Source organism: Odocoileus virginianus, chromosome 34, assembly GCF_023699985.2.
Source record: "Odocoileus virginianus isolate 20LAN1187 ecotype Illinois chromosome 34, Ovbor_1.2, whole genome shotgun sequence".
NCBI classification, from domain to species: Eukaryota; Metazoa; Chordata; class Mammalia; order Artiodactyla; family Cervidae; genus Odocoileus; species Odocoileus virginianus.
The window spans coordinates 34,409,504-34,431,841 of record NC_069707.1 but is presented as its reverse complement, the minus strand read 5'-3'; the positions used below and the strand labels follow the sequence as shown (position 1 = coordinate 34,431,841).

Sequence of the window (22,338 nt, the reverse complement as noted above, 5' to 3'; positions counted from 1 at the left end):
ATAGAGATTCTTTTTTCCAAAAAGCACATAGTACTTTATTATCTTTTCCTTGGTTCTTACTTTGAAAAAGATACACTATGAAAAAGAGGGTAAAAGAGTTTAAGACATTTTCTCAACTCATAGAGATAGTAACTGAATGAACATGCAAGAAATGTATGTCTTAGTTCCTGCAAGTGACAAAATATGCTGATTGACATATTCAAGTTCTAACAAACAGAAAGAATAGTATTAATCTAGTAAGAAGTCATATGGAAGCATGTACGCTGGTTTTGATTATTCAATTAAAACTAATAAATGTTAAATATACATTATTTCAAAAAGAATTTTACTAAAGATTTTAGCACCTCTGCCTTTTAGGAGCTCACAATTTAGTTATTTATATTCTTTACCAATTTAAAGATTTTTGTCATGAATAATTTAGAATTACTAGAAATTAGGAGCTAAGTGTTTAAGATTTTCATAGAAACAACTATCTTTCTGTGTTCTATCAGATTACTCAGGAGGGTTTGTCTTTTAGTGAGTTCATTTTTAAAGAGGTTCCATGTGTATGTATTGAATAAAGAGTGTCTAAGAGAAATAATCCTTAATGAATAGCACCTAAAAATGCAGAAATAGCAAATACTCTAGATTATGTTTGGTTGGCTTCTGTGCATCTTTTTTCTGCCCACATAACCTGTATTGGGAGTTTCCCAAGTGGTACAATGGTAAAGAATCCGCCTGCAATGCAGGAGACAGGAGTTCCATCCCTGGATCTTGGTTGGGAAGATTCCCTGGATAAGAAAGTGACAACCTGCTTCAGTATTCTTGCCTGGGAAATCCCATGGACAGAGGAGCCTGGCAGGTTACAGTCCATGGGGTTTCGAAGAGTTAGACATGGTTGAGTGATTGAGCATGCATGCGGGCACATGATTGATCGAGTATGTTCCATCTTACTCCCACTCTTGTCCTTTCTTTGATGCTTATTTTAAAAAGTATTTCCTTACTTTAAGAATAATTTTATTAAAAACTGAGACATTTATGTTAATGCAATTAGTATAGCAGGATAGTAGAAGAATTTAAAAGCTCTTTTTCTCTCCTTGACTCCTTATCCCCAAACCCCATAGGTCACATCTTAAATAGGTCCATGTCTGCCCTTCCCCAAAATGTCTAAGTGTATTCCAGTAATTACAAATTCATACATATATATACATGTCTGTCTACACTTATCTGTATACCTTTGTAAATAAAAATTCATAATATTTCCCATATGGAGTGATAATACATAAAATGGAATGGTCAAAGCCCAGACTAATCAGAGTAGGTGTCGTGGCTGTTCCTTGCACGCCCTAGGTTACCCAGATGTTCTCTGGAAAGAGAAGGCATTTGGGATGCTTGGACAGCAGTGATTTAGCAAGTACAGAAGTATTTCAGTGTTTTAACTACCAGTATTTACTGAACTGTGCCTAAGAGGCAAATGGTATCCCTACTTTTGCCCATTAAATGGCTCATGATTTTCCCCTCAGTGCACACAGGTAGAAATGCTCACATTTCAGTAAGGATCTCAAAAGACCAGCATCTGAGTCACCTCTTTCATCTTAAATACCAACTTTTCATATTTTAAAATTCAGTCCCTTAGAGTTTGTCATAGACCATGTGCATGTATTCCTGAAAGTCTCATGTCAAAACTGTGAAGCAGAAAATGTATATTTTCAGAACATTACTTTCAAGCTCCCCTCTAAACAGACCCATTAATCATCATTTAACAGGTTTGTCCTCCAATTGTATCTTTTCAGTGACCCCAATCACCCAGAATTTAGGGTTGGCAAACTCCCTGTGTCTCACTGAATGTACTAAAAAGACCATATACTATTGCTTTCTTACTAGCATACTTTTAATGTATCTCATTATTGCAATTTATTATCAACTCATAGATGGTGGGACTATACCTTGAAAGAAAGTTGTTTAGTTGTGTCTGACTCTTTGCGATCCCATGGAATGTAGCCTGCCAGGCTCCTCTGTCCACGGAATTCTCTAGGCAAGAATCCTGGAGTGGGTTGCCATTTCCTTCTCCAGGGGATCTTCCTGACCCAGGAAAGACATATACTATTGCTTTATTACTAGTGTACCTTTCATATACTTCATTATTGCAATATATTATTAACTCATAGATGGTGGGACTATATTAACTACCTTATATTTACCTTTCTACCCAGGACATCACAAAAAATGTCAGTCAGTAATGTTTATGCATTGTTTTTTTGGACTTTTGGATTGGATTGGTAAAGATGCACAAATGGACCATCACAAAACATCTAGAATATGTATTTTGTATGTATTCAGATATTAGGTAGATTTGAAAGCAGAGGATTGCCATATTCCCCTCAGTGGTCACTCTGTTGACTTATAGTGACTTGATGCCTTTATTTTCTTTTCTTTAACACGTTTACCTCTTATACAGAAGGTACAGAAACGCTTCATTTACTATATTCCAGTTTCAAACAGCTGCTGCGTGTACTAGAATTTCTTCTCCACTATTTTCTATTTGGGAATGTGGAGGGATTGACACTGAGTGTTTACAGCCAAGCCCTTTGTAGGTACTTTTGCAGACATTGTTGCATTTGGTCTACACTGTTTCTCAGTTGTATACTTAGTATTCTTATTATTGACCCTAATTAACAGAAATGGGAGTGAGTGTTGACAAAGTAAAATAATCTGCCTGAGGTCACATGAATGTTGGGATCACAATTTAAATACAGGATTGTGCCTTCAAAGTGCTATATTTTGCTTTGTTTTGTTTTCCTGGGCCACAGTAATGCCATCTAAATGGTACTTGTCTGAGGATTAGGTGATACAGGTAACTGTTTTCTAAGCTATCAAGCACTATTCACATATGGAGTTTCTAACTCATAATCTCCAACAGAGTAATGTGAGTAAATTGGTATGTATCAGATACTGTAAGTGATTGTGATTACAATGGAATTTCAAAAATTAGATGAAATGATGTTAATGAGTTGCTGGAGAACTAAAATTCAATTTTAACCCATTTCTTTTAAAGTCATGGGTGTCAAATGCAACATATCATTTTAGTAAAAAGATATTAAATATGGATATGTAACTGTAAAAATATTTTTAAAGAATATAATTTTGTTCTTGTTTAGTTGCTAAGTAGTTTCTGACTCTTTGCAATGTGTGGACTGCAGCCCGCCATGCTGCTCTAACTATGGGGCTTCCCAGGCAAGAGTGCTGGAGTGGGGTGCCATTTCCTTCTCCAGGGAGTCTTCCTGACCCGGGGATCAGACTGTGTCTTCTGTATTGACAGGTGGATTCTTTACCACTCAGCCACCTGGGAAGTCCAGAGAATATAATAGGGTTATGGAATAATACCCAAAGTAAAAGTATTGTAGCCTTAGGCCTTATATTTGATAAGCAGCTGTGAGAAACTTTGGAATTCAGAGTTACATGTTGTTGTCACACTTCTCCAGGTGTTCCAGATCGCGTATGTGATTGTGAAAGCAGCCAATTCCCCTCGGCCTGGAAACTGGATTTTGGAACGCTCCCTGGACAATGTTGATTACAAGCCCTGGCAGTATCATGCTGTGACGGACGCAGAGTGCCTAACCCTCTACAATATTTATCCCCGCACTGGGCCACCGTCATATGCCAAAGATGACGAGGTCATCTGCACTTCGTTTTATTCCAAGATACACCCCTTAGAAAATGGAGAGGTAAGATGAGAAAATTCACCCTCAATACATTTAAGATGGCAAAATAGGCCTGTCAGAAAGACTTGAATATATCAGTCACTGATGTCAGGGAGATTTTAAAATAGGATTTAGCAGAAGTACATTTAAAATAAGCTATTAAATAAAAAGGAAAAACTGAAGGGTATTAGAATTTTAACTGCCTTCAGCTAGTATGTATCTTCTGTGTCCAATAAATATCAGAGAAGAGGAAATGGGCTTAAGTTGGAAAGTCAGTGATTAATTTTAAAGAAACTTTTCTGACAGTGAGGCTTGCTAGTTATTGAAGGATTGAGACCTTAAAAGAAACCTTAAATCTGTGTGTGCTCTAGTCTGAAGATAGGGACAAAAGAGATAAATTCTGGAAGACATAATTCACATGAGGGACCTAAAGAGAATGACATTGTATCAGTTTTTATGTTTTTCTACTGTTGCTGCATAGGGCTGCAGTGGGCTTTCTTTCCTTTGTTCAAGTTTTGCTTATTATATGCTTAATTCAAATCTGTTCAGCTTCTCCATAGCATCTTTCTTCCTGTGGTTAAGATTTTGATTGGTCCATTGTTTTTCAGCCACGTTTTGGTCATTGTTTCAGCCATGTTTTTCATGGTTTTTCAAACCATGAATTCACCTTTACCAACTGTGCGATCTTGAATCAGTGCCTTAAGTTGCCTGTGTCTCCGTTTCATCTCCCAGAAACTAGAAACAATAGCAGTAGTTCTTATTTCTTATGATTGTCAAGATTAAATGAAAATGTTTAAAACACTATAATAGTACCGACAAACACATGTACATTGCTTCATAAGCATTAACTATAAGCATTAACTATTTTTATTGCTGTTATATAACAATTGCATTGAGATCGGTGGTGGTAGGAGCAGCCCCCTCTCAAATACCCAAACCTAGACCTCGTGCCTCTTGGATCTCTAGTTTTGTTTCCCTAAATCAGTCTCCCTTCAGTATATAAGGCCTAGCTCTTTTTGTCCTACTTTCTTATGTCCATTTCTCTTTATACTCATGGCTAATATTCTCTCCTCACCAGTTCACATGCTTGAAGCTAGTATCATTTTTCACATCTATATTTTCAGGAAACCCATATTCATACACTATCATGCCCACCTCAAGCAATCTGAGATTATTTCTTTAAACACTTCCGGGAGTAAGTTAGACTTTTGACATATATAGATCACACTCTCTTTTGGCACTATTATTCTATGAATGTATCCCAGTGCCTCACTGTATTTCAATTTCATGTTCAAAAATATTAGTTTTGGGTGAAGAAAATTCCAAATGGTGCTCTCAGCAGAGATCTCAATTTGCCAAACAATGAGTCAAAAGCAGTGAGTTAAACAGCTATTCAACCTGCTTTGTGCCCAGAGGCATCCAAGTCCTGGCCAGACTGGCCTGAGGATATAGGAGTAGGGAGGGAAGGCAAGGAGAATATATTTGAGTTAATTTGTAGAATTTTTTTCTTGGATCCAGTGTTGACCCAGGACTAATAATTATGTAATATTCATAAAGCTATTCCTTATCTTTAAAAAATGAGCCAATTCAGAAATGTGTTTAACAATATAAAATGTACCCAGATATGTAACTCACAAGTTGCATACACACCCCAAAGCATGCTAACACTACATAGATAGTGGTTCTCCTTTCTTTAGACTGTCGACTTACCAATGTGGAACAGATATTCTATTTGTTTGTGTTTAACTGACTACACTGTTTTAGACACTCACTATAAACTAATCATTACTGTTGACTTTTAAGAACAACTTATTCAACTGTCTCTGTGACATGCTTTTTAAAGTCTATTTCTCTCTCATTGGAAAGTGAATGAGGTGAGGAATGGAAAGTAATTCAAAGTATTTGAAATAGATTGATAGTATTTAAAAATATGAATGAAATCCAGACCTTTGCTGGAATATCTGTTTTATTTTATGTCTTAGTCTGTGAAACATGGTACTTTTTGGAATGGACAGGTTCAGCGAAGGTAGGGGATGGTCTCCCAAGACTGCCCGATCAACTGGTGACAAAGTTGAGATAAGAATCCAGATCCCCTGAATCTTACATTAGTGTTTCCTTCATACTCTAGTAAAGACTGAAAGTTAATTTTTAAAAAATCTTGGTAATTGCTAAACCCAAAAATGATTTAGAAGAGATATTGACCTGCTGGATCCATTAAAGTAGAAAGATTTCTAATCCTGAGATATGGTGATATAGAAGAATGGGATTAGAAGATTGGGTTCTGCTTCTGCTACTAGTTTTTATGGGACATTGAACAGGTCAGTTAATCTCTGAGTTTGAATTTCTTTAATATATGAATTAGCTTCATATATAAATTATCCTAAGGCATCTTTCAGTTCTAAAGTAGTACAGTTTCAGATATCACCTACAATATAACATTGGGAATATTTTACGTTTTTTGGATGTTTGTCTCCAATATTTCCCAGACAAGTGATTGTGAAATAAATCTTAATATCATTAACTTTTAGTTTTAAAAGCATTCACTTTTAAGTACCATCTGAAATCTAACTATTAGGTGCTTATATTCAAAACTTCCCAGAGAAGTGACATGCAAGTAAGAAAAATAAACATATAAACGAGTAAATGCAAAATGATAGTATAAATGCCACCACAGAATTGTTTACAGAAAGTGGTAAAGTTCTTCTGGGTGAGTCTAAGGAACCATGCTGAGAAGATGAATTCTCAGAGTACAGAGAAACATACAAAATTTCTTAGTATCTCCAAAGTTTTGAAGACAATTGCAAATTTATTGCCAATATGCTTTAGACATATAACAGAATTCACTCCATTATTGAAGGATATTTTTATTTGGTTTGAATTGTAGGCTTGTTATTATCTTAAATGTACATAAATGTAAGAAGAGGAGAGAGTCCCTGTGTCCCTTTTACCCAGCTCCCACTAAGGATAGTATCTTTCATAATCTATGTGCATTTGTCAAACTAAGAAATTATTATTTATAAATTATAAGTTACAATTATTATTGATACTCTATCACCTACAGATTTATTCAGATTTCATTCAAATTATCTTTAATGATTTTTTTTCTCTTCTGGGATCCAGTTTGGAATAGGATGTTGCATTTATTGCATCATTGTGTCTCTTAGTCTCCTCTAATCCATGACAGTCTTAATCTTTTTTTGTTTCTCTTGACCTTGATCGCTTTTTAAAATTGCCCTTTGTTGTAATGTTTTTGTTTATTTGACTGCATTGTGTCTTCGCTGTAGCCTGTGGAACCTTTAGTTACGGCATGCAAACTCTATAAATTGTAGACTGTGGGGTCTAGTTCCCTGACTAGGGATCAAAGCCGGGTCCCCTGCATTAGGAACATGGAGTCGTAGCCACTGGACTCCCAGAGAGTCCCAAGCCTGATCAGTTTTAAGAGTACTGGTCAGATTTTTTGGTAGCATATTACTCATTTTGAGTTTGCCTACTATCTGTTAATGATTAGACTGGGCTTCTGGGCTTGGGGGAAAAATACCACAGAAGTGAAACAACTTCCTCATTTCATCATTCCTAATTATTTTTATATCCACATCTGCTGTCTATTTCCTTTTTATTGGTTTATTAGTCTTACTGTTTTCTAGATAGGATTTTATTTTAGACAATGCTATCTAGATATTTACCATGATTTGAAATGTATATTCTTGACTAAGCATCAAATGATCATTTGCTTCCATATCTTCAAAATACTCTTGAAATGTGAATTTAAGTAAGAGAATAAGAGAAATAACAGCAGAGTATTTTTAAGACTTTGGAGACTTGGCTTGGGAAGATCTCCTGGAGAAGGGAAAGGCTACCCACTCCAGTATTCTGGTCTGGAGAATTCCATGAACTCTATAGTCCTTGGGGTCGCAAAGAGTCAGACATGACTGAGCAACTTTCACTTCATTTCACTTCACTGTGAATAAGGCATTAAGAAATAAACATACATCAATTATAACACACTAAGCAACAATGTTTGTGTTATAGGTACAGAAAATTAATAGAAAATAGTCTTCTGTGACTGACATCAGATCTGTTGAGTCTAAGGTTTAGTACATTGTCACTTGTCTGCAGAATTTTGGAGACATGTGCCAAAACGTTCAGAACATTCCCGTATATCATGTTTCAGGTGAAAAGGGCATCATTTTAGAGCCGAACGACACTTCGGGTGAGTTCCTCGTCAATATATTAAAGGATATAATACCCTTGACTTCAGCATGTGTATCCAAACTTCAGTACTATCCTCTGTCCATATTATCATTGAAGGCTATTTAGCCTTTCCTTACAGCCTCTTGAGTCTTAGCAGCAGCATCTCTGCTTGTTTCTTCAGTATTGTTTATTGCTCCAGCCACCCCCACTCTCCTGCCCTCACCCTCTAGTTTGGTCCATTCTCTGCCCTCTGCCTCACATTGCCTGCAAGAGATCAACAAATGTTGATCATGTGGATCCACTGGAAAGGTAGTACAAGGCACACACCCAGCCTTCTGGATGACTAGGTTCACCTGCATCCAAGGAAAAGCTTAGCCCTTCAGGTTCCATCCTGGGCTTGCACCCAAAGGGAAAAAAAGGAATTCACTGAGCTGTGAGATCATCACATCCCAGGGCTGGCAGAGAAAAAATAATACAAGGCAATGAAGACAATGGTAGACCCAGTATGTTGTTATCCAGACTGTAAACAGAAAGAGACTTTGAGCAAAAACCTTCCAAGAGCTTCATTTGAGAAAGGCAATTTGGTGTCTATCAGTACCAAGAGATGGCTTGGCAGGAACCCTGCTTGGCTTGCTTTGTGAGAATGGTCCTGAGCTCCAGAGTAGGAGTTGTGTGGTGTAAAGTAACAGATGGCAGCGGGCATCCATCCCTTTGAGGCCAGCCAAAGAGAAAAACTGTGGTAGGCACAGCTGCATGGACATACATCACCAGCAGTGCCATAGGGTGTCAGCTCCGTCCAGAGCTGCTATCTGTCCAAGTGTAGCCTCTGCTGAAAGCGTTTGCCCCGGGTGCTGTTAAGAACTGCTAACAAGAACCTCCACTTGAAGGCGCCACTATGTGAAATATGATTGCACCCCTGCGTGTGTGCTAAGTTGCTTCAGTCATGTCTGCGTGTTTGCTACCCTGTGGACCGTAGCTCACCTGGCTCCTCTGTCCACGGAATTCTCCAGGCAAGAATGCTGCTGCCGCGGTAGCTGCTAAGTCGCTTCAGTCATGTCCGACACAGTGCGACCCCCATAGACCGCAGCCCACCGGGCTCCTCCGTCCCTGGGATTCTCCAGGCAAGAATACTGGGGTGGGTTGCCATTTCCTTCTCCAATGCATGCATGCATGCTAAGTCGCTTCAGTTGTGTCCGACTCTGTGCGACCCAGTGGACAGCAGCCCACCAGGCTCCTCTGTCCACAGGATTCTCTAGACAAGAAGACTGGAGTGGGTTGCCATTTCCTTCTCCACCAGGCAAGAATACTGGAGTGGGTTGCTATGCCCTCCTCTAGGGGATCTCCCCGACCCAGGGATAGAGCCTGTGTCTCTGATGCATCCTGAATCTTTGGGGCCATTCGAAAGAGCTATTTCTGGGACCAGGGTTTTAAATTCAGTAGTTTGGGAAAGGCTCAGGAAGCTCTATGTATATGTTAAATAAGTACTCCTGGAGACTTTGATGCTCCTTGCCTTAGCTCATTGTTCAGATATTTCTAGCTTTCCCAAACCCTGGAGATAATAGATCATTAATATTTAGAGAAAGAGTATCAGACATGCTAATTCCTCCTAACTGAGGAAAGAGACTGATATTTTCCATCAGGAAACATCATTGGCTTTGGTGGACTGAATCTGTGGGTGGGTTTGAGTTGAATAAATCAGCATTGAGCTGTCCCTAAGTTATAGATGATTGGAGGAACAGCTGGGACAGGATAATCACATTGATAATACTGACAAGCATGGGGCTGAAGAGATGGTACCACTTTAGGGTTCCTAGAATTAAAATCACAGTGAATGTGTTTCTGTTATATGAGGCTCCTCTTTCTATGACTGGGATTATTACTTTTAATTTATTTGGATTGTCACTAGACTGGTAACTAAATATTCATGGTTACCATAGTAATTTTCGCTTCAGTTTCCTCATACAGACACCTTTAAGTTATTTACATATGATTTCCTCTCATTTTTACCACAACCCTTCCCAGATCTTAGGACTGCAACTCAATTGGAACTTAGATTTGCTTTGATTCTGCTTTTGAAAGATGGCAGGCTTGTATAGAAATTCCCTAGAGAAACCATCATTAATTCTTGAAGATACCTTTTTTTCCCTGTAAACTGTGTGTAGAGCTTTGATATTATTTTGATTTCATATGTGACAGAGTTTTATATATACAGACAGAATATTTTTTCCCCTCTTTTCATCACCTGACATTATGGACACTGTGTAAAAAAACCTTTTGTGAGATTCTTCTTTGATGTGATATTGTTCAGGGCATGGCATGATTGCATGGGTGAGTTTTTGTGGAACTGTAGGAATGGAAGTGAGGAATCAACCTTTCTCAATTACCCTTGGAGTTGCTTCCTTACGGAGAAGCAGCAGGGTGTCACTAATTTATATAGGTTATGAATAGAGATTTGGGGAAATAATGATTGGGGGTTTCAGACTTCCTTCCTCTAAAAATAGTTCTTGCATTAACCAACATGGAGTCAATTAGTACCTGGAGCAGCAATGTGAAAGTGCATCATTACAATGAGTTTACATGGCTTCCTTCAAAACCCCGCTGCATATTTCAACTGAAGTTGAAATATACAGAGCACTTGAAATGTTTTGGAATGACAAACACAACTCATTTTAGGTAACTGTATTATATTTCAAAAACATGCCCTTGACATTAAGATGAAATTAAAAGATTGTATTCCTCCTTTCTATTAGTCAGTTTATAGACTCCTGCCAACGATTCAGTGCCTAGAAAATATCAGTAAATCCTTGTTAAATTAATACAGTGTTGCTGAAAAATCAAAGCCCAGAGAAATCAAACAAGAATGGAGTCTTGAGGATATAACACCAATTTTTAAAAAACCCTTTATTTTGTATTGGGGTATATAGCCTATTAGCAATGCTGTTAGTTTCTGGTGAACAGTGAAGGGACTCAACCATGCTAATACATGTATCCATTTATCTCCCAAATCTTGAGGAGGTAACACCAATTTTTAAGACCTGATTATCTCAGTGCTATAAAATAGGATCTTCCATGATTCACTAAAATGGAACAGAAGAGGCTCATGTTAGGCTGGGTAGGAAAGTTCAGGGTTGTGGTAGAAGACACACAGAAACTCTCAGATACAGCTCTGCCACTGATTAACCAGGGGGCTTGGACAGATGAATCAACAATCCAGTGTGTGCCCCAGCTAGTTCACATGACTATAACGAGTTAGTCATTGCTCAGTTGTGTCTGACTCTTTGTGACTCCATGGACTGTAGCCCACCAGGCTCCTCTGTCCACGGAATTCTCCAGGCAAGAATGCTGGAGTAGGTAGCCATTCCCTTCTTTAGGGGATCTTCCTGATCCAGGAATCGAACCTGGGTCCTCTTCATTGCAGGCAGGGACTGGAGTAGGTAGCCATTCACTTCTCCATGGGATCTTCCTGACTCAGGGATCTAACCTAGATCTCCTGCATTGCAGGTGGATTCTCTACTATGTGAGCTACCAGGGAAGCCTTCATTATGACTATAGTGAAGATCAAGTTAAGTCACTTATGGTAACACCTCCTTGTGATCTATATAATAGGATAGTAAATGCTCTTGCCCAGTAGCTAACATTGGCTTAAGCCCCCCATCCCCCAGCGGTGAGATGTCGGATCAGTCAGTGCCGATGTCACTGTTATATAAGGAAATCTGCAAAGGGCAAAATAAAATTTAATCCCCTGATGGATCAAGGCTTCCCCAATAGCTCAGCGGGTAAAGAATCTGCCTGCAAAGCAGGAGACACAAGTTTGATCCCTGGGTCAAGAAGATCCTGTGGAGGAGGAAATGGCAACATGCTCCAGTATTCTTGCCTGGAAAACCCCAGGGACAGAGAAGCCTAGCAGGCTACAGTCCAAAGGGCTTCTAAGAGTTGGACACGACCAAGCACAGTGGCCCATTGATGCAGCTTATACATTTAATAATTTTTTTCCCACATAAATATTGTAGACACATGTGCACAAGTTTTAAGTTTTGTGAGCACCTTCTAGAGGAATTTCAAGGAAGCTGGGTAACCCAAATTCCACTTGTTGTACTCATTGCAACTTGTCTTAGTGAAACCTATGTTAAAGTTCTCTATACTGGAAATTATATTGTTAGTATTTTGAATTCTAATTCTAAAGCACATTGAAATTATAAAATTATGAAACAGGAATTTGTTTTATTGTGTACATAGAGAGGAAAAAGAGCTATTAAATGTACAGGACGTTATAAGAAGCATTTGAAACTTATCTTGGGGCTTTTAAAATCAAGTCTGAAGTCTTGAGCAAACATTCCATAATAGAATGGCAGGTCATACTAGACTTAATGTTGTCATCATTTTTTTTTCCACATTACCAAGGTAAGGATTCTTTCAGTTAAAATGTAAATCCCACAGGAAGGAAGAGGATTTGTGGGTACTATTGTTATTGTTATCAATAATGTTGGCAATGACCATTTTGGGTATGGTGCTTCATCAGTTACAAAGTGCTTGTCATGCATTCTTCCATCTGAACTTTACCAAAGCCTTGAAGACACTTGAATTCAAAATATTTATCATTCTCATTTTATTGATGGAAGTAAAATAACTTGTGTGGTCACATGATGATAAAAGTTCAGTGTTAATCTCTGATCTAGGTCTGGCTCAAATTTTCTGATGGCAAATCTCATAATCTTATTACTTCATAAACTGAACCCTTTGGTCCCAATCAGCCATCTTCTAAATGTGTGTTTATTTACCATTTGTCACCAGGGCTGTGTGACATTGTTTGGTATTTAAGTGCCATGCACCATCTCTACTGGGAAAAACCTGAAGACCTGAGTTGGTTAGTTAATTGGTTTCACATAGTAAAGATAATATACTGTTATCTTTATTGCAGAAGTATACTTGAAAATACAACAAAGGATCTTGAAACTATTAAAATAAACTTCTAATCCTTAGGGAAACTATTTCAATACTAGAGCTATCATCAGAAGTCCTTGAGACAGGTAACCCAGGAGTGGAATAGTTATGATAACACTTTACAAGCAAACTTAAAAAGATATCAGGAGCTGCTTTACCAGCTTCCCTGCTATGAAATGAAACTGGAGAAAAATCTACTGCAAAGCATTTTAGCCTGAGGATGTGTACTGTTTTGCACTGTGGTGGGCTGATGGCAGTCAAATATTTTCATTGGAAATACCTAAATGAGTAACTGCTGAATTCTGCTACGTGTGAATCACATTAGACATACAATTTAAACTCTAATCATGGGTAGCAAAAATCTTATGATATTCATTTTACAACGGAGAGTGGCAACCCTGGCAAGATTACAAGTTAGAAAATTATATTCCTCTTGTATAAATTTGTTCTTCATGTTCATTCAATAATAATTATTTATTTTCTTATTCAGCAGATAAGTGCCTTATAAAAGCAAGCTTACTTTTAGGTTGAGCCATATGAAATTGCCAATATTTGACTCATTTTAGACAATAAATATGCAGTTTTATACGGTTTTAACTAATGTACACTAAAGCATGAATTGAAATATTTGCAGAGATTTAAATTGCCCTCAACATAACCTCAGTTGAACACATTATTTTAGCAAAAGCATTAAAAGGAAATAAAATCCCTTCACTGTAACAATAATTTATAGTAATTTATATTAGTTATTTTGTGAAGGTTTTTTTTTTTAGGTGTGTTAGTTATATGGTAAATAGTAAGCTAAAATGAACCATACTGCATTTGTTTCTTGATTTTGAGTGAGTAGGAGAACAGCAAATAGCACTTTGATATGAATAATGAAGTGTTACATCAGGTACTATGGGGAGCCATGTAGGAGCTGAAGATATATTGGTTACTAGGAATAGGTTTGGGAGCTGAGTAGTTTTGGCTCATAGGATGTAAAACATGATTGTGTATATCTGTGTTTCTACACAAACACATTCCAGTGGCCATATATGTGCAGCATAATCATGCGAGTCACTGTTAGTTGGGTCAGGAGTGAGAGCTACCGCCTTCTCAGAGGCATTGCAGATATTTTTAACCCTGGCATCTGTCTTATAGCGGTTATCCACTATTCTCTTCAGAGCTTCCACGATGCCTCAGTTGGTAAAGAATTTGCCTTCAGTGCAGGAGATAAGAGTTCAATCTCTGGATCAGAAAGATACCCGAAGAAGGAAATGGCAACCCACTCCAGTATTCTCGCCTGGGAAATCCCATGGACAGACGGGCTTGGTGGGCTAACAGTCCGTGGGGTCACAGGAGTCGGACATTACTTAGCCCCTAAAACACCACTATTCTCTTCAGTATGAATTACCCTATCATAAGATTATTGGTGACAATTCTTCAAGATTATGTTATGGCGGGGAGTCATAGCAATGATTCCATTTTACTTTCTTATCTCTACATTTGTTCTTTTTGTCAGTGGATGAAAAAACATTTTGTTCTTCCTCCTTATGATTTGCTATGTTGCATCCATTTATCTCATAAAGATAAAATTTAGTATTGAATTAGCTGCAGTAGACCAGGTTACACATAAATCACTACAAAGCCACTGCATTACCAAAAAAGATAGGACATAAAAAATATGGCCAGGATACAGTTTCAACCACCAAATGATTTGATATTATGAATAAATGTTGCAGGTATATATAGCCTGTGACTAGTCCTTAACATTTAGCTATTTTTTTTTTTCAATTAACAAATACTGATCACCAAATATGTTGCAAAAAGTCTCTTAGGTTTGGGGGATAAAAGACATATGTGAGGGAGTAAGATAAGAGATTCAGTAAATCAGGGTGGTAAAGGCATGCACAGCACAGATAAAATCTTGGTTACAGAGGGGATGGGGGGAGAAGAATGAGAATGAATTGCAGTAACCTGTCACTCTAGGGAATGAATGGTGCCACATAGAAAGCATGGGAGGGGGTGATGGAGACAGGGTTATGCTCATAGCAATTGCTTTGACTCACCATGATTACTTCAGCTACTGAATATCTGAATAAATTGAGTAGAGAGACTGTCTATATTGAACTGTAAAACAGTTTCAGAATGAGAAAATTCAATTTTAAAGTTATACCCGGAAAAAAACCCAAACACCTGCCTTGCAGAAACATATCACAGAAACAGATTTTAGGGCAGCAGAATTCTTTCCTGTACAATAATTATGGCTAAGTGCTTGTTAAAAATAAAAAGAAAAGGATGTTTATCAGCCTAAGGAATGAAAGCACTTTACTTTTATAAAATATATACTGTTTTGTAATTCTTTTCCAATAAGACTCATGTACTGTGGGGTTTACCCTTTAGCATGAGGGACCTTTTACTCCAGTTGTGATGTCTGAGTCCATTTTTTCTCTGTTGTAATCAGCCTTTTCATCAGGAGGTAACGTTTTTATAATTTCCCTAAACAAGTTAAGAGTAATTAACCTCCAAGTTACTGCCAGAAATGAAGCAGTCCACTTGGTAAAATATCCATGTACCCCTTGTTAGCAGGGCTCTACACTAAGGAAAGCACCTACATTTTTCTTGAGACAATAGCTAACTGAAAGCATCAGAGAACTGAGAAAGATAGCACTAATACAACTGTAGGGAGAAAAGCCAAAATCAAAGTGCTACCCTTGGTGTTCCGTATACATGGGCTCCGACTATCCTGTGTCACTTTATAAGGGACTTGAGTATCTGCTAAGATGCTAAGATCATGGCATCCTGTCCCCCCATCACTCTATGGCAAATAAATGGAGAAACAATGGAAACAGTGACAGATTTTATTTTCTTGGGCTCCAAAATCACTGAAGATGGTGATTTGCAGCCATGAAATTAAAAGACACTTGGTCTTTGGAAGAAAAGCTATGATCAGCCTAGACAACTTATTAAAAAGCAGAGATGTTACTTTGCTGACAAAGGTCCTTTTAGTCAAAGCTATGGTTTTTCCAGTAGTCATGTATGGATGTGAGAGCTGGGACTATAAAGAATACTGAACGCCAAAGAATTGATGCTTTTGAATTGTGGTGTTGGAGAAGTCTCTTGAGAGTCCCTTGGACTGCAAGAGATCAAACCAGTCCATCCTAAAGGAAATCAGTCCTTGAGCATTCAGTGGAAGGACTGATGCTGAAGCTGAAGCTGAAGCTCTAATACTGAAGCTCTGAACTGAAGCTTCGCCACCTGATGCGAAGAACTGACTCATTGGAAAAAACTCTGATACTTCGAAAGATTGAAGGCGGGAGGAGAAGGGGATGACAGAGGATGAGATGGTTGGATGGCATCACTGACTCGATGGGCATGAGGTTGAGCAAGCTCTGGGAGTTGGTGATGGACAGGGAAGCCTGGCATGCTGCAGTCCATGGGGTCACAAAGAGTCGGACATGACTGAGCAACTGAACTGAACTGACAGAACATCTGCAGATTTTGGTAGGTAGTCCTGGAACCAGTGCCTCGTAGATTTCAGGGACCATTGTAACCCATTATCCGCACTTATATTGTGCTGTCTAGGTGCTGTGACAAAGTCTCTTCTAGTTATTTCCAGGCATCTAATGTGTACTGAACTACTAACACGGATGACGTTAAATTCAGGCAAACAGACAAATGAAAGCACCTCTCTGTGACCACCTTACGATTATTTAAACTTGGACTGAGGATCATGAACAGTTTTCTCAGGAAGCCAGATCACTGGGGCAGTAGCAGAATGAGGGGACATGGTATCCAGGGAATGCAATCTTCTTACCCGCGGAGCCATTCTGCTGAAGTTGGCCGAGGCTCACTAGTGTCTTCATGGTCCGGAGGGGAGGGGAGCCCAGGATGTCAGGCACCCTCAGCCTGGCCCTGGTGAAGGCTCTGCATTAGTGCTGTGAGGAGAGATGTTTCAGGGCGTTTTATCTCTATCAGTGGAGAAACAGCACAGTTGGTGCCTCACTTTCATTTCTGAAAATAGCACAGGTGACTTTTCAGCCAAATGAATTTTTATCAAAAGAGGAAACAAAGGCAGAATGTGGAAAGAGGCTGATATCAGCTTAAAATATGCTAAGAGTTGTTTTAAAATAATAAGAGAAACAGTATCCCCAGGCACTTTAGAGTCTAAAATTGGAGGTAGATCAAATAATGACAAATAGGATATTCATCCTTTAAAAAGAGGAGATGCATAAAGCATAAGGTAAATGCAAATCAGTTGAAAAGATATAAAATAATTAGGTCAAGAGCAATCAGTAAAATGTATGCCAAACCAAACAATACTTTGATATTCTGGTCTGGAATGAGGATTTGGGGTTATTTTGAAAAATAACGTCACTATGACTCTGTCCAGAACTTAACAGCTGCAGAAACAGAAGTAAACAAGTCATCCTATTAGAAGATGGGAAGGTTAAAGAACAACCGAAGACTCAAAACTCAAGGAAATTCTTCTTGGTGCTCAGTGATATGATTACCATGTATACAAGTCCCTATAGGAAAACTACAAAAGGATGTTTCTAGAGATAGGAATTCAAATACCATTTGTTCATCTGTTTGTTTTTAAAGCAGATAGCAAGAATGAAGGTGAGGTAAAAGATGTTTTCTGTATTTGCTTTTAAAAAGTATCTCCATATTTTATATTCTATCATTTAACATAAAATCTTTTCCCACTGTCATAGATCATTAGGTAAATGACAGATACTGCTGTTGTCCAAGCATTGCTAAAAGCTATTGAATTCCATGAGGGAAGGAAATATGACTTATTCTTTTTTGCATTTTCCCATTTCATAGTTTGTATCATGTAGACATATGTGTAAAGTCTTCCGTGCCAGCAGTCAAATTGATTTATTCGTGCCTGGGAGTAGAATGTGGAACTTGATTTAATCTAGTTTGACTATCTTGACCAATAAACCCAATAACTTTCAAATGTGTAACGGGAAAGTAACACTTTAGAATTTTTTAGTATTTGCATGTGTCATTCATTTATGTGCTAAAGTGACACTGAACTCCCAGGAAAATAAAGAACAAATTCTTAATTTGAATTTAAACATTTACACAGGAGTATTAATGTTGGTCACTGAGTCATGTCCGACTCTTTGTGATCTCATGGACTGTAGCCTGCCAGGCTCCTCTGTCCATGGAATTCTTCAAGCTAGAATTCTGGATTGGGTAGCCATTCCCTTCTCCAGGGGATCTTCCCAACCCAGGGATTGAACCCAGGTCTCCCGCATTGCAGGCGTATTCTTTACTGTATAAGCCACCAGAATAGATAAAATATATTTGTATGATATTTGTATGATAGTTTTTTTGTCTCATATATCTTGGGGGCACCTAAGAGACCTATACTTTTTCTATTTGAAAGTAACACATAAGCAAAACGCTACAGAGACCCCAGAATATTATCTGGAAGACTGTACATTAATTACTCATCAGAAAGCTTAATTTTGCAACCCAATTCTATCATTTAAGAGAATAATTTCTAAAAAGTAGAGAAATACCCAGTCTCCTGTAACTTAGCAAAAAATAAAATTGGTATCTTCACTTTGATTTCTCTTTTGAAATTAATTTCCACTTTGGTTTTCTTTTGCCTCTAGTGCTCTGGATGATCATTTTGTAGCATCTGGATCATTTTGTTAACATCTGGAATTGAGAGGTTTTTTTCCCCACTTATCTGCTGCATATAGAATACTTCTGTAAGAAATGTTATTTTCCCAGATGCTGTTTATTCATTTCAAAAAGACATGGTTAAGTGAGTGTAACAGCCTCTAAAATTCCCGAGGAAACACAAAGCATGTTTAATACAAAGTCCTGCCGGTTGACTGTCTCTCCTACCAGCTTTTCCCATGGCAGACATGGTTGAGAATTGTATAGGAGGAGAGTTTTGAAAGGTAACAGGTGGTGTCCCTGAACACATGGCCTTTGAAATCAGGCTTGGTTTGGAATTTTGGTTTGGTGGCCAAGAGCTCTGTAACCTTGGGCAACTCTTTGAAGTTCAGTTTCCTTATCTCAAAATGGAGAAGTATAAATACATGTCTTCTAATGTTGGTCATGTTAAATTAGACTATATAAATTATCTGGATCAAGGTGGGGACTTAATAGGTGGCAACTATTATTAATATTACCATTTAGTTGTGTGCATTATGGAGTGCAACTTAGAATTTCTTCTTTTTCTAACCTCCTAGGGCTTTATGTGTCTAATCAGCGGTTTGGCAATTTCTACAGGTTTTTGAGAACTGTGATGGAATCTTTTCTTTAAAAAAAATTTCTCTTTGAGTGGAAAGAAAAGGAAGGAATCAAGCTAGGTAAAGGCATTATTGAGGAAATCAGAGAACACTTGTTTCTGAGCTTCTGTAGCACAGGCTATGATGTGTGCTTAAAACGGAACTTGAATTTTTAAGCAATTCTTTGGGATTCATATACCAAAATAAAATCTATTAATTTACTATCTATTGTAATGTGAGGTATAAAAGAGTTTTACATCTATAATCATGAGTGAAATGTTGTTTAAAATGTTTTAGAACTCTTATTGGAGTCTATTATTTTTATATTGACAACTTCATTATCCACCCTTCACTCTAAATATTTCTTCATTCCCCTACCCCTAAATATTCACTTTCAAAGATGAAATTTTGTAATCTTGACTTATTTAAAGGAATGTACTGATGGTTCTGAACATAGCCCTCAGGAGTTAAAAAGTCTCTTGAGTGCTGTTGGGATACGTGTAGAACCAAGGCAATTAATGTAAAATCTTTTTCATTCATTTCGTTGTAAGATTTTTTGATCTCTTTGTTAAAAAATTAGCAGCTTCATTTTACATTCACAGAAGGCAGTTTTCAAACGAGCATGAGTTAACAGAGGTTCAGAGAAATGATTTTAATAACATGGGTTTCACACATTGATCTGAAAAACCAATGCTTTTCCTCAATATTTCTTCCCTTATGCTATGGGTTTACAGACTTAATTTTTCATTGTTTCCCTGATACTTAGCAGGGTTGGTGCTCAGTAATACTAGGTAATAAAGATGAGCGAATGAATGAAGAAATGATGAAATAAATGAATATACTACCATAAATGAATATTATTTAAAAATAAATGAATTATTTTTAAAGCCATATCCCTTCTAATACCGCCACTTATTTCCAAGAAAAGTTTGTTGTGTTATGGTGTATGTAACACACCACTTTAAACTGACAAAAAGAGAGAAAGTTTAACTGAACAACAAAAACTTCAAGGGCATGTTTACTTCATCTGGAATGAGTTAGTTATTGCAGTTGAACTCTCAATTCAGAATTGTCAGATAATTAGGGCAAAAAAAGAGAAAAATGTTAAATTGTATAGTTTCCTTCTCTGACAAAAGACAGCTCCCAAATTTTCAAGATGAACGTTTTCTTAGCGATGAATTCTCAGAGAACATTTTAATGCAATCCTTATGTAAAGACTTCAGATAGCAGAAAGTGCAGGATCTTCAAGCATAACTAGTATTCTTACTTATTTATTTCTCCCACATAAGAAACGTAAGAATATAGTCTTACATTTTTTACTCAATAATGATATACGTGTCTTTGAAGAATTAAATTAACATGATTCAGTTTCATAACTTTCTGACACGTGTGCTGTGGTCAGTTGTGTCCTCCTACGTGTGACCCCATGGACTCCAACCCACAGGCTCCTCTGTCCCTGGGACCTCCCGGGAAATCCCATGGGCTGACATTTCCCTGGAGTGGCTTGACATTTCCTTCTCCAGGGGATCTCCCCAACCCAGGAATCAAGCCCACATCTCCTGTGTCTCCTCCACTGCAAGCAGATTCTTCACCTGCTGCGCCATTGCTGAAGCCCTTCTAAATTGCTGACAGTCTAACTTAACCCAGGAAGGAATTCTGGGGATGGATGGGTGCTGTGTTCATCTTGCTGTCACTCTCAAATGTCAAATGCACAAGCAAAGCTTCAGGGTTGAATTACTTGACAGAGACTTAAGCATCCATGTTCTTAATGAATGTTGTTCTGGCCAGTCTTCTCAGTGGTTAACATAAAGAAGGAACTCCTAGCCAAGTGGGGAACCAGCCTCCTACTACCCAGAAGTGCATTGTCAGGTGGCCTGTGGTTAGAACTAATATATTTCTGCAAGCATTAAATTTTGAGTGAGAGTTTCTAATGTTTACTGATTACTTGGCACGTGCCAAATACCATTCTAAGTGCTTTGCATCTCTTGACTCATAAAGCTTCCATAGTAACCTCATGCCAATGCCATGGACATTGTCATCATTCCCACTTTATGAATGAGGAAATTGATGGACAGCATCATCTTGTCCAAACTTATACTGCTGATAAAGGACAGAGACAGGATTTGAACCCAGGATGATGTGACAGCCTGGGTGCTTAACCATAGTCATGAACTTAACCTAACTGTCTGTGAATTTGTATTAGCACGTAGGCTGAACAAAAGAGAGACTTTAGACTCTTATAATATATAGTATGGACATGATCAGTGACTGATAAAGGGAGTAATAGCTAAACTTTTCTTGCCTTAACCGTGAAAGAACATCACTGTAATCCCCTGGTTAGTATCTGTTTATGAAGAGAATTGTATTATCAGCAGGTTGAGATGAAGAAAGCAAGAAATGCATCCTGAAATAGCCAAATGCATGGATCAACTTATTGCATGGCCTCAGGCTCAAAAAGAGTGCTCATCTTATGAAAATGGTTGTGGTCTAATTGACAGTGTATTGGATTTGAAGTAGAAGCTAAATATAAACACTTTAATTTCCAGTTCTACCACTCATGGTCTCTTTAATCTCCTAGTCTTTACTTTTTCTGCGGCCTTTGATGTGCCTTCTTAAAAGCTCAATTTTCTTATCCCTAAATTGGATAAAGATTCCTGCTCTTGCTACTCTCAAACTTTGTTGTGATACCAAGCAAAACACTGTATATGCATACCTTTGTGGATTCTAAAGCAATCTACATGTGCACAACATTCAAACATTCTTATAGTAGGTGAAAGGCATGCATCCAAGTAATCTACAAGCTGTGCTAGAATGGCAACCCATTCCAGTATCCTTGCCTGGAGAATTCCATGGACAGAGGAACCTGGTGGGCTACAATCCATGGGGTGGCAAAGAGTTGGACACAACTGAGCAACTAACACACATAAAGCAATCTAGGTGTACAACATTCAAAATGCTAATCATGGGTGAAAGGCATGCGTCCAAGTAATGGACAAGCTGTACCGAGTTATTTTAGTTCAGCTGAAAAGACGAGCAGCTTATCTATAGGCCAATTTCATGGTATTTAAAGTTGGAATTTCATCATTGTAAATTTGTTCTTTACTCTGATTCTGTCTTTAAGGAAGCTTTAATAGACTGGAATATATGCTGAGAGAGTATAGAGTCAGAATCTCTAAGAGTTGAAAGCTGATGAAAAACTTTGCAAAGCTGTGGAAAGCATGTTATCATTTTGAACTACTTGCCCCAAGAATGGAAGAGAAGCTGGATTAGTAGAGCTGCTGATC

The 22,338-nt window shown here is 37.9% G+C and overlaps 1 protein-coding gene across 2 annotated transcripts in view; it reads left to right on the top strand.

Moving 5' to 3' along the window:
- The window catches only part of LAMA2 (laminin subunit alpha 2), a 677,031-nt gene that overhangs the window by 202,585 nt on the left and 452,108 nt on the right, over positions 1 to 22,338 (top strand). For both annotated transcript variants that reach the window (XM_070461486.1, XM_070461485.1), the window contains exon 4: positions 3,462 to 3,704. In XM_070461486.1, the coding sequence (XP_070317587.1) occupies positions 3,462 to 3,704 (243 nt within the window). The remainder of the gene's footprint in view (positions 1 to 3,461; positions 3,705 to 22,338) is intronic.